General features: G+C 38.7%; 1 protein-coding gene across 1 annotated transcript; it reads right to left on the reverse strand.

Annotated features, from left to right (window-relative positions):
- Positions 1 to 418: 418 nt before the first annotated feature.
- On the reverse strand, positions 419 to 9,522 carry MRPS30 (mitochondrial ribosomal protein S30). Its single transcript, XM_080682787.1, has 5 exons — positions 8,888 to 9,522; positions 6,951 to 7,096; positions 6,132 to 6,237; positions 4,531 to 4,707; positions 419 to 2,773 (listed from the first exon to the last, which is right to left on the reverse strand). The coding sequence occupies exons 1-5, from the start codon at positions 9,486 to 9,488 to the stop codon at positions 2,484 to 2,486; spliced, it is 1,320 nt and encodes a 439-aa protein (XP_080538913.1). The 5' UTR covers positions 9,489 to 9,522; the 3' UTR covers positions 419 to 2,483.
- Positions 9,523 to 14,084: the final 4,562 nt, after the last annotated feature.

Genomic DNA, 14,084 nt, shown 5'->3' on the forward strand with positions numbered 1-14,084 from the left:
AAGGAAGAGAAAACTGGTTGAAAGTCTGTTGCAGATCCTAACTAAGTGCTTACAGCATCAATATATTTAATTTACAAATAAAAGTTTCACCTGGACTGATGATCCAAAGAAATACTTTCCAAGTGGCTAAACATCACAGGAGCTTTCAGGACAGTTTTTGTCATTCAGACCTAGAATTACAATGATAATCAAAGTACAGCTTGCTCATTTATAAAGCTCTTTGGGATACATATTGCTGCATTACACACCTGAATAATGTAAGGTCATAAGTCCATAGCAAAATGAGTGATTCCCGTTTATATATATGTATTACAGCTAAAAGATGCTAGATTTGTGAATATGTTTATATCAACACAATTTTCATTAAAAAATATTCTGAGGATTCATGTTTCAATTAAAATATTAAAGCATCACATTTATAATTATACACTGATTTATTTTTTTTAAGGATGGTTACTTTCTTCTGTCTTCAGTTTTCCTAATCTGGCTGATGTATGAATTTTTGCTGATTAAGTCTATATATCACTAAGCAAGCACTAAGGTAAAACTTCATTTCTTTTGTTCAAAAATTAAAAAGGTAAAAAACAAAAAACAAATGAGGTCCTATTTGAATTTATCAACTTGGATTTCCCATCATTCAATTCATTTCTAAAGAATGTTACACTTGCATTTTGAATCCAATGGCAGTTCCTTTACATATTTTAAAAAACAAATCAAATTATCTTCTCACTATAACCTTTTAAAAATGCAAAAGGTCAAAATCACAACCTACATATTAAACCTCAGACTTATGGACAAACTATTATATAATACCAATCCATTACTGAATTTCCATGACTAACTCTACCCTATTAAGGTAGATTCTTTTCATTACTGTTGAATTTTGGCATATTATCATTTTATTTGGGATTTCTTCATTTTATATTGAAATGTATATTTAACCCATTGTTTTTTAGTAATTAAAAAATTTAAACAAGCTTATAAAATGATTTGGGAAGCATTCCAAACTTGAGGTTTGTTTCATGGAATTTTCAAGAATTCATAGATTAATTGTATTGCTCGGGACCCTTGGGGGAAGTGTCTTAGAAAGTTTTCCATTTTCTGTATGGCCCATGTAAATTTAATTGAGTTAAATATAACCAGCTTAGGGACAGCAAGGACATTTGAAATGAATCCCAAATATTGAAATTACATAGCATTTTAAAAGCACTTTCACATGTACTAGCTCACTTAATCCTTACAACTTTATGAGATTATTTTGTTTTATGAAAGCCAAAAATCAAGGCTGGTAACTCGAATTGCTCCAAGTTCAATAAGTTAGAAAGTGACAGCCAAGCTTAGGAGATATCATTTTACTTGGAACTTGGTAAGGTTGCGCTCTATGCATCATTTTTTCCATTAAGGACTAACGGGAATGCAACAGGCAGGTTGGAACAGACAGGACAAAGGGTAGAGAACAGTAGTCCAAGCTTTGGAAACAACTTAAGTAAAGAATGAAATGCATTACAAAGCATCCTGGGTAACTGAAGTAGTGGGTGAAAGATGAAACACAGCACAACACCTTGCAGAGTAAACTCTCAAATACTGTTCCTTCGGTTTAGCAATCACTTGTGACAACTGTCCCTAGGCTTCTGAAGCTTCAATCAATGTAACTGTGACCTTTGTCTTGAAAGAAAGAAAGCGAGGGAGTGAGAGAGAAAGGGAGAGGAGGAAGAAAAACCAGTAATTATTTGTCATGTGACTAGAGTACTAAATGGGGTAAATATTCACAGTAGCAGGTTACATAAAGTGAGAAGCATAAGCATGCTTTTTTTTTTTTCTCACTAAAAATGTTTTGAATTAACATTAATTCTCAGCGTGATTAACAACTGATAACTGACTTGGGAACATAGCAGACATAGTCCTAATCTTAGAGCAAATAACACTAACTGAAATATGTGAACATTACTGCTAAGTGCTAGCACCTAATTGCATATAATTCATCCGTTATGCGGTTAATCATGTCCATTTTAGAAAGGTCACCCAACTTCCCTGGGACTGAGTTTCCTATATTTGCAAAATGATGTGTATGTTTTAAAGGAGTCTGAATAGGACTCTGAAAATTCTATTTTCATGTTAACAAAATACATTTTAAAAAGGAAAAATATTAACAAAATACCTATATATTCATAAGCATTTGAATCAGTACCCTTATATTACCTTTACAATCACTTGCAATACCAGGATTGAAGAAAGCTTAATCAATCTCATCAGTTAGTCATATATAAAGTTACTTTTACATCAACACACTATATCTAAAATTACATCTTCCACCATGTTTTGAGCAGAATGAGAGATCTAATCACAGGTTAACGTAAGAAATACTTGTCTCAAAATCAGGGCATTTAATATGTGGCAGACACAAGTCTTATCATTAAAATTCTTTTTATTGTTGCTTCAGTAAAATGTAAGGGTTCCCAAAGTCCTGAGTCAAATGTTTCTTCTTATTTTTCCAACAGCGGTGGTTTGTCTTCTTTTGGTCTGTTCAGTAGAAAGTGAACTATCTGTAGTAGAACATCATCGTTAAAACCTTTCACATCATTATCTTCGATCGTTTCATAAAGAGGCTTACTTTGCGTCCCCCAACATATATTTTTACGACTGTTATTCTGATCAGCTTGTGCAGTCAGTGCCAAAGTATTTAATTGGTAGCAGAAAAAAGAAAAGTATTTTCCATCTGTGATCACAGCCTGAGAGACAAAAGGTCGAGTGACATCTGCTTCGCTCCAGAATCCTAGAGAAGAAAGTTATACTGAAATTTACACTAACATATATTTAACCCAAACAAAATATATGTATTAGAGGAGTATCAAATACTAGATATTTTACCTGCCAATTTTCTAAAGATCTCATCAAAAATTATTTCGTCACATCTAGTATCCCTAACTCAGGATACATCTTTTCAATAACTTCTGTCTTCAACAGCTTTCAACCTTAATTCACTTCTTATAAGAGCAGCTGTATCTATGCAGTTTCCCTGCATCTGCTGTTAACTACATCACTGCTCACCATACCAGTAACATCTACCATCCAATAACCATGAAGGCCATTTATTTCACATCTACAAAAAAACAAACAAACAAAAAACCTTAAAGAAACCCCACCTTTCTAAGGACTTCAACTAGGTCCTCATACAAATTCCGTGTCTTCCTTTATGTATCTCAAAATTGGTTTTGTGAGTTGCTGTCATTTCACTTAGTGAGTCTTATGTGATAAGGATCCAGGCTGCCTTAAACTTAACTACTCAATTTTCCAACTGCTTCTTATCCAGGCTGACTGCCTTTAATACTTTAAAACACTAATGCCAGGACCAGGCATAGCTATTTCCCCACACTTATTTTATACCAGCCTCAATGGAAATGGTCAATAAATAATGTTGCTAAAATATGGAATTATACTGCAAAAAGTACTTATCCTTCATGAATAAACAAAACTTCAACAAAGATTCCTTTCCCGTTTCTATTATAGAAACACAAGTCAACAATTGTGAATATAAGGTTAAAATATAAACATAAAGGAAAAAGGTGGGCTTGGCAATAATTAAATCTGCATTAAAATTCCTCCTGGGTATTTACATAGGATTAAACTCGTTATATATTATATCACTTCAGGTTTTAAAATGAAATCCAAATGCCTCAAATGGGTTCTAAAAGTCCTATGTGAAATGGCCTCTGGCTCCTCCCTCTCTTCATCAGCCTTTATGGTCCTTCAACACCTCAAGTCTGTTCCACCTCAGATATGTCTTGCCATTCTGCCTCAAAGTGTCTTTCCTCAGACTTTACACTTGGGCAGCAGCCCCTCACCATTTGGTTTCTGTTCACAGTCATCCTTCTCGAGTCCTCCTCTGAATTACTATGTTTACAGAGATTCTGCCCCATATCTCATTTAAACCTGTGCCTCATAAATCATTCTAGCCCTTATTTATCTAGTAATGTTCTTTGCAGTATTACCACTACCTAAAAATCTTACCTGCTTATTATCCTTTATTCTCCTCACTATACACTCCAGAAGAGTAGGATCTGCCTGTCTTATCCAGCACTTTATCTCCAAGGCCAACAATGCTTGATACATAAAAAACATTCTCTATTTACTGAATGAACAATCCCCTAATCCACATCCTAGATATGGCCTTCAAATAAACGATAAAGAATAGCTAGGACTTAACCTAACACTTAATCCACCACAGCATTTCCTTCCTTAGCTTCAGAAAGCTGCTGTCATCTACAGAGCTGACTAGCGGGCTCCATAGTCTTTGAAATGCTCGGCAACACCATCAGAAAAAATACAGTCACACAAAGTGCTCAACATAACAGATCACATCACTACCCAAGTGCCACTTGACAACTGCACATGTGAAATATTTAATTATGGGTTTCAAAACAAATATGCTTTGTGGCAATGCAAGTTTTCGAACCGTTAAGACTCAACCAAGAAAATGAACTATTAAATTTTTAAAATGTCAGATATCTTCCAACAATACCATCATTTTACCTTGATACATAGCTTGTGCTCCAGTCCAAGCAAAAAGGCTTGCCATAGCATTAGCTCTAAAAACAACTTCTATCTGGTCAGCACAGTTTTGCTTCAGGAGCCTTTCCCTTTTTAATTTTTCTGGTAACAGATGAAACTGGGTATGACCATAACAGTACGGATCTGCTGTCTTTGAGCCTGAAGAGCAAAAGAGAAACATGCGACATGAAATGCCATGTAGAACACCTGGAGCACATGTGTTCATCAGTATTTCTCTAAACCCACCCCTCCTCTACCCATCACGTGATCAGTATTCAACATACACACATGGGAAGGTTAGCTTACGTATTTATTGTAATAAAGTTACATTTCACATGGAAGTACAGTCTGCTAGCTGTCATCAAGTCGCTCACTATGAACAGGGTAAGTAAAAAAATTATATGTAAAATGGATTAAAAATTCCTATTATTTCAGTTTTTCAAACACATTAGTCATAATTAAGGAGCTTCATTATTGTTCTTATCATATTTAGCAAATGAGATAAACACTTCATGACTTTAAAAACTTACTTTATTTAATTTAATTTTATTTTTACTTTTTAAGCCTCACCTGAGGATATTATGGGTTTTGGTTTTTTTATTGATTTTTAGAGAGAGGAAAGGGGAGAGAGAGAAACATCAATGTGAGAGAAAAACAGTGATGGGCTGCCTCCCACACCTTCCCCAAGCAGGGATCAAACCTGAAATCTAGGTATGTCCCCTAACTGGGAACGGAACCTGTAACCTTTTCATGTATTGAATGACACTAAAATCAACTGAGCTCCCTGGCCAGGGCAAAAACTTACTTTATTATTTTAATATAATAATTACATAGCTTCTTCCTAATTTTAAAAATATAATTGATTCTTATACTACATTTTAAATAAAAAAAAAAACACCTTTTTACCCTACCATGCTTTACTAGTATTTTATAAAATGCTGACATTGTTGACTTTAGTGGTAAAGTCAAAAGTGCCCCATTATTCACTCTCTAAGACTTAGTGACAGAGAACGGGCTGATAAAATAGGTCTGGAGAATTAGTTTAAGCAGCTTTCTTAAAATGTTCTGCAAGTCAGCTAGGAATTAATAGCTGAAGAAAAAAAAAAAAACCGCAAAAAAAAAAATAAATAAACTGCATAAGGGCAGATGTCAGACATTATTAATTTTTATGTTTCTGGTGGTTATCACACTGTGAAACAAACAGCAGACTTTTGTAAAAAAAACAAAACAAAACAAAAAAAACACATTCACTGCCTCAAGTCCAGTTCTACACTTTTCATTTTTGAAAAGAACAAAAAAAAAAAAAAAAAAATTACTTTTCCTATAAAATACATCAATAAAACCCAACAAGTATAACTATATTTTAAATTTAAATATTGCTAATTCAGTAGAAACAAGTAAAATTTTAAATGGTGAGCTGAACGAATATTTTCTTTACAATTTTCAGGTATATTGCAATAACCTGAGACTATGAATTACATTGTTGATAAATTATTTAAACCGTAGGTTATCAAGAATTATGCATATTTGTACAAGACACCTAGGACACATTTATGGCACAATACATCAGAAGAGAAACTTACCAATAAATATGGCATTTTCATATTGTCTTTTGAATAATGGAAGTTTGTCTGGCTTACAATTCATAACAGGAATTTCTATAGGTACAGAATAATCCAGCGGCACAAACTTAAAAGAAAAAGTCATAAGTGAATTCGCAGCAACACTAGTATATATTTTACCCACATTCATAATAGACTTAAAAATCTGAAAATGAGATGATTTGCAAAATGATAGGCCAAATCCAGCCAGCCACCTGTTCTTACAAATAAAGTTTTTTTGGAACACAGCCATGCACATGCATTTTCATATGGTGCATGGCTATAAGAACACAGATGAACAGCTGTAACAGCCTTATGGCCCCCAAAGCCTGAAATATTTACTATCTGTATTTTTAAAGGAAAATATGTACCAACCTGATATGAACACACAGACAACAGACAACACTAAAATATGCTTTTCTCCAAAAGAACTGTTAAGTACATAAAGTGACCAGTTTATAACTGCAATAAAGGCCTTGATTTGTGATTAGGTAGTGTAGGTACTGTAAATTATAATCATAAACTATTATCCATTTTTCATATTTTTATATTAAGAAAAAAAATAAAGACTTGTATGTTCCTGAAAACTGATGCCTTAACCTCACTTAAAATGATTATCTGGCCTTTGGGGAATACATGTACTACAGCAGATTAAAAAGCTGAAAAAGAATTTCAGAGAAGTAAAACTCAAAAGGCATAGGATCCACCCAAACCTTTTTACCCTACCACGCCCTTTACCTAGCCTGCCTATGACATTTCCACATCAGATTATCAACAGGTACACATGCGGTAAATCCTCACCTCTGGGAGTTGTTTGGATATTCGAATCTGGTTGTGTGGTTTATCATTTATTTGGTATCTCACAGCATCAACTCGACCTTTCCGATGACCATGAACAATGATTTCTTCGCCACGCCACCAGTAAAAGTGAACCGGGCGTTTACAATCTACCAAAAGATATTCAAAACTTCCTTACCACTTAGATACATTTCGTTATTATTAGAATACTAAACTCAGCAATATAGAACTCAAAAATAATTGTGCTATTTAAAAATACATATATCAAAATTACTCTTTAAGACAGTCTGGATTATGCGGTAATTTAATGATCATGACTTAAATATAAGACTCAACTAAGTGTTGTCTACTTGTGCCATCACTGCATTGAACACTGTAACTAAAGAGTTTTCTCAATGACAAGAACAGGAGTAGCACACACCAGAAAGTTTAACAGGAGTCAGAGCTGTCTGATGAAGGACTGATTTAGACTTCACAGTAACGATGAAAGGTATGCACAGCTGTTATCATCACGGTTTTAGAGAAGAGGAACCTGAGTCTTGAGAAGGTTAAGTTTTCCTAGGCCAGTGGTAGGCAAACACAGAGCTAAATATCAACAGGACAACGATTGAAATTTCTTTTGAGAGCCAAATTTTTTAAACTTAAACTTCTAACGCCACTTCTTCAAAATAGACTCGCCCGCCCTAACCGGTTTGGCTCAGTGGGTAGAGCGTCGGCCTGCAGACTCAAGAGTCCCAGGTTCGATTCCGGTCGAGGGCATGTACCTTGGTTGCGGGCACATCCCCAGGAGGAGGTGTGCAGGAGGCAGCTGATCGATGTTTCTCTCTCATCGATGTATCTAACTCTCTATCCCTCTCCCTTCCTCTCTGTAAAAAATCAATAAAATATATTTTTAAAAAAATAGACTTGCCCAGGCCGTGGTATTTTGTGGAAGAGCCACACTCAAGGGGCCAAAGAGCCGCATGTGGCACGCGAGCCGCAGTTTGCCGACCATGGTCCTAGGCCATCAATCAGGAGCCTAAGTCCATGATGCTTCACCCAACACAACTTCCTTCCCAACTGAGAGGGGAGTTAAGGCACTCAACAAGATTCAGGGGGCACACACCTCCAGGGATAACATCAACTCAGTCATCATTTACTAAGATGCCTACTGTGTGGTAGAGACAAAACGATTGGGCACGTCAGAAACACTCATTTTTAAAACTGTCTCCCCATTAATTATTTCTCATGTCCGCACGGAGAAGTTGCTGATTGTTCACTGGAAACCCAGAATGGCTGGGTTTGACTCCTGACCACCAAATCTAGCCTATCAGCTATCGGCTCTTTTGAGTAGGGAGAGTTTACATTTCTGCGCCTGCTTTAGTTTTTTTATAAAACCATGCTACCTACTGTAAACAGTTATTGCGAGGACCAATTAGCTGGCACATATCACATGTAGAACAGGGCCAGGCACACACTACATCCTGAATAAACGTACACGTTAGGTATTTTAATCAATGTTGCCTTTCATCTTTTCAACCCCAGGACAAAGGACTCTGACCCTAATTCTCATTTTGAAAATGAGAAAGCTTATGCTAAAAGTGCTGCATAAGTTGCCATATGCTCAGGTAACTTTTTGGTGGGAGGGCAGAAAGGAACCCCTTGGCTGAGCCAGCACAGCCCTTCCACTCGGTGGGACGGTCACCAGGTGGGACCTCACCAGGCCGAGCAAGGACACGTCCCGCAGACCTGCAGCGCCCAGCCTAGGGCTGGCCAATCAGGTGGCAGCGCCCAGTCTCCACATTCCCAGCGCAGTGACTGCTGCTACCCCACGCTGTCCCCGCTGGGAGTCCAAGGACTGGGAAAACACTGACAGAGAAATGAAGAAGGGGGCAAATCAGAGGCGGAGGGGGTCCCTAACATCGCCCGTCCCCCGCCCCGCGTGGCAGGCCCGGGCTCACCGAGGGAGGCGGTGGCCAGGACCGGGTTGTGCGTGCTGAGCAGGCCCACGAGGGCGGCCACCAGCTGGTCGAGGAAGGGCGAGGCGACAGCCTCCACCTGCTGGTAGAGGGGCGCGCGCCCCTTGCGCCGCAGGTAGAAGTGCTCCTGCAGGAGGCAGTCCAACGCGACTGCGCGCAGGGTCGCCAGGTCCGGGACAGGCGGGGAACCGGGCTCGGCCGGCGGGGGCGCGGGCTCGGAGGACGGCGGGAGGCCCGACAGGAACACGGTTTTGGTGAAGCCCTGGTACCAGCGGTCGGCGTTGATCGCGAAGGCCTGCGGGTTAATCACGTACTTCTTGAACTGCATCTTGGTGAGGATACGTATCTTCTCGTCCGCCGTCTGGGCCGCGTGCACCCCCGCCTGCCAGCGCTCCACTCGCCGCTGCCGGGCCGCCTTGCTGTTGGCCGTCATGGAGGCCACGATCGGCGGGTAGCGCGCAACAGGGGCCGCCGCCCCCTCTGCGCCGGTGACATCCGGAGTCCCCACGGCGGCCTGGGCCGCAGAGTGCAGTGACCGCCCCGGACCGCGGGGCACCAGCCGCCACCACCTGGCCGCCGCCATCTTTGCCCGGGGTTCCGGCCGGAGGTGGGTTTCCGCAACTAAGGACCAATCGGAAAGCAGGATCTGAGTCCGTCTTAGGGGGGCTGGCTCTCATTGGGCTTGAGAAATGTGCGTCACCTATTTCTTAGCCAATCAGATCACTTCTCCAACTTAGTTTCTAGTGACCCAAAACTGAGAGGCAGAAGTCCTGTGCCTATAGGTCCTCCCCCCCCCCCCACCCCCCAAGTCTGGCGCGTGGGAATTAAACCTTTAAACAGGAGATCTGGCCGCCTATGTTGCTTCTCCGGACAAGCTTCTTGCCAGAAATCATAAAGGAACATTCTGCACAGAAGCTTCTAGCGCTTGGCTAACTTTACTGGTTTCATTTGCGTATGACACATCCTTCTTTTCTGTTTTAGTTCTCTGGCTTGGAACTTATTAAATACTAGGGGCCCGGTGCACGGGTGGGGTCCCTCGAACTGGCCTGTGCCCTCTAGCAGTCCAGGACCCCTCGGTTTCGGCCAGATCCCTGCAGGCCAGGCTGAGGGACCCCACCAGTGCAGCCGGGCCTCTAGTAGGCATATAAAATATTTGGTTACTCTCTTCCCACCCTCCCCCCACCCCCTTCCCTCTGAAATTCATCAGTCTGTTCCATGTTTCCATACCTATGGGTTGAGCGTCTGCCCCCTGGTGGTCAGTGCGCATCATAGCTACTGGTCAAAAGGTCTAACAGTCGCTTAGGCTTTTATATATAGAGACCCGATGCACAAAATTTGTCCAAGGGGCTCAGCCTTCACAGCCCCAGCTTCGTCCAGAAGGTCATCCGGAAGGACATCCAAAAGGTTGTTTGGCTGTCCAGTCTAATTAGCATATTATACTTTTATTATAGATACTATTCTTGCATGATTTTTTATAATACATGCTTATTTTTTAATGATGCAAGCATCTTTCATGACCACTGCTAAATCTTGGAGAAAATATTTTCACATATCTCTATGCTAATTTATTTTATAGATAATTTGTTTAATGATAGAATTTACAGAGGACCATGCTTTTACTTGCATTTAACTGAAAAAAGGGAAATGAACTACAAAAGATTTGTGTTCAAATTTTGCTGTGTTAAAATGCACTGTTATTTTGACATGAATTGATCTCTACTAATCTGTGAACACTTTGAAGTAAGAACTTTCATTTTTTTTAATCCTTAGTAACCAATCAATATTTGTACACTAATTCTTCAGAGCATATTTATTTGTGAATATTACAGTTGCATATATTTTAATAAGAAATTGTTATTATTAAAATATACACAAAATAAATTGTTATTTTCGGTTTAAAAGATTGAATCCAGAAGAAAAACACAGGAAAGGATATCATTTCCATATAGTAAGCTGTCTGTCCAGAAATCTCCTAACCTCTAGTTGCCAGGACCGACTGTGCTGATCACAACTCAGCACCAGTTTCCTGGGACTCTGAGATAGCCAGGGCTGGCCACCTACAAGGGATGACCACTTTTCTTTGTGCTTCAGTATGACACAAAGCTCCAAAGCCTACATTTATCTCATTCCTTTTCTCAAGGATTATAATTCTATGAGGAATTCCTTGCATTTCTGTCTCTGGAAATTCTGATTGAAATACAGATGTCTCTGGAATGGAAGTACAAACCTCTCTAGACCAGAAGTACCTATACTACCAACTATTGGATTTAGTAATGGCTATTTGTTTTAACGATAGTAACATAAATAACTTAAAATGATCTTGAATCACAAATAAAAATTATAGAGACTTCTGCCAGTTTTTGATGCAGTGCCAAGCCCTTCTCTATAAATATGAATTTATAGATGCTTTTATTTTTGTGTAAACAACATCCATACTCTATCATTCATGATTTCCATTGTGGTTGGAACATACATTGACAAAGCAACCTGAATATAGATTCTTCCCTGGTTTTCATATTTCCCTTTCCTTCTTCCCCCATATTTTACCAGTCTCAGATGCAATTAATTCAACAGCACAGTTTGGGACAACTCACACAAGTGTGTTTTTTTTTAAAGCTTAATTTCACCATTTTAAAACTTAACTTTCTCTCTTTTCATACTCATCCTTTATCATTTTAAGCAATTTTAGTTAAATTATACAGCTACAATAGTAAATAAAATTGGTATGAACAGGTCTCGGAACAAACTGATAAGCACATCTGGGCATTGGAAGCAGGTGTTTTGAGTTTGTTCTACACAATGCTGTACATCTTGCAGAATAATAGTCTGAGTTAGTCTTCAGTTAAGTGGAGGAAATTTTTGAGAGATTATGTTTTAAATACTTATCTATTAACAGTAGAGATAAGACTTGCAAGATTTCAGGAAATATGTCTTGCTGGTTTGGGGAAAGAGTGATCAATACTGCGAAGTGTAGTGGTTAAGAACATGAACTCTGGAGTCAGGTTATCTAGGTTATATTCCCAGAACCACCACTTTATTACATTCTGTGACTCATGAAGTTCCTTAGACCCTCCTCCTTACTTCACCCTCCTTATCTGTAATATGGAAATTATTATTACCTGTTCTGATTTCTCACAGGGTCACTATAAGATAAAAATCGAATAAAATGTACTTTAAGCATTACGTTTTTGTTAATATTTTTATAAGAGGATGTACATTATTACCCTTAGAAACTAATTAGTTTTCAGGATATAGCAATTTCATTTTTAAAATACCAACAACTGAAAGAGCATGTAAAGTTTATTTGGTATCAGCACTCATTTAATACTTGGCTTCTATCTTGAAGAGTTATTATTGAGTGAATGATGAAGAATTCATCAACTGCCAGAATGTCACTCTGTATTGTTCGGACTACTCCATGCATTTATGTTCTCATGAAAGATTTATTGAATGTTTACTGCATGTTAAATTTCAGGCATAGAAATAAATGCATACAACTTGTGCCTATCCTTGAGGAGTTCAAAACACTGTGAAACAAGTTCATGAAGAAGCCATTGGAATGCAACATAGTAGGTGTTACCTTAGGAATGCATACAAATACTGTGTAAATAGTGTTTTTAGTTATACTTGAGATTAACTTTCCTATAGCTTCTCAACTATTCAATTTTGATTCCTTGGAAGAACATGGATTGATTATGGCAAATACTCTTGGATCCAATGATCATCCCATTCTTCCTTTTCTTCCTAACGGCAAGAGCCTTAATTGTGTTCAGGGATTTACCCTTTAGTACCATCTATAAAGATGACACTTCCCCCAGTCCATGGAGATGGGTCATGATTACCTTGAGCCAATTGTAGCACTTCTAGCCACTTCTCAATGATGATTCAGAAATGGCCCTATAACCCAATCCTGGTTAATGAAGGCTAAAGGGGAATTTTCCCTCCGGCTTCAGGAAAAGTTGTTGTTTTTTTCTTGTTTGTTTGTTTTTAATAAAAGGAGACACCATCTTCCCCAGAAGTTATAGTTATTGTCTCCATATGATGCTTGAAATTGCTTTAGCCATTTGCAACCATGAGTGGAGACATCACAGAAATGCTAAGGATGACAGAATGGAAAGATGGCCTTAGCTCCTTTGATGATATTATCATGTTGTTGAATTAACGTGTAATAAAGGGTTAATTGACCAGGCTTGGAGTGTTCAAACCATGAATATTCAAAAAAAAAAAAAAAAAAAGACTGGCCCTGGGTGTGGCCCTGGGTGTACCAGGGACATAACTTCTAAGCCCTTGGAATATCCTTGAGGAATGTGTTCTTTGTGTCACTGGGGGCTTGGGCCATGCAACATCACCTTGGCCTCTGGAGAGGCTAGAGACTGAGTAACTAAGGTCAGTCAAGCAGGCACTCTGTGTCCAAGTGACTGACCTCCAATAATAACCCCAGACATCAAGGCTCAGGTAAGCTTCCCTGAGTATTGGCTACACTTCATCACATATCATTGCTGGGAGGACGAAGCATCATCTGAAGACTTCATTGGGAGAGGACAACTAGAAGCTTATACCTGTTTTCTCCTGGACTCTAATCTCTATCCTTTTACTATAAAAACAAACAAATGCATAACTACAAACCTAACAGCTTTTTTTCAGTTTTGTGAGTCCTGGCAAATCATCAAACCTAATAAAGCTGGTCTTGGAAATGCCCAAGGCTACAACCCTGGAAACATTCAACTCCACCTTACTTATCTGAATTAGGGATGGGCCAGGGAAACTTGGCAGACATTTCAAACTGTCAATTCGTATTAATTTTCTATCAAGCTAACTCTTATGTCTTCTCACTTGAACCACGACTAAGCTACAGCCCCTACTCTCTGTTTACTACCATTGAAACACAAAGTCAACCCTTAACATTTATCGCATTTGATGTCATCTTATTCAAGTCAAACAATTCTATCTTTTCATGATCTTTTTTAGGTCCTGATTCTGTGTCCAGAATTTTTGCTTCTCTTCCTTCCTTACTATTTGCCAAAGTATATAAAATGTCAACATTCTTGATCATAACTATGCATCTCCCATAATGGTTGTTCCATGACAGCAGGAATCTTGTCTGTCTTACCCAAAGCTACCCACCTCTCCCAGCACAAGAATAGACAATTGGATAAAACAATTGTGGTACATGTATATA

The sequence above is a fragment of the Plecotus auritus genome, assembly GCF_963455305.1.
Source record: "Plecotus auritus genome assembly, chromosome: 7".
Taxonomy (NCBI): domain Eukaryota; kingdom Metazoa; phylum Chordata; class Mammalia; order Chiroptera; family Vespertilionidae; genus Plecotus; species Plecotus auritus.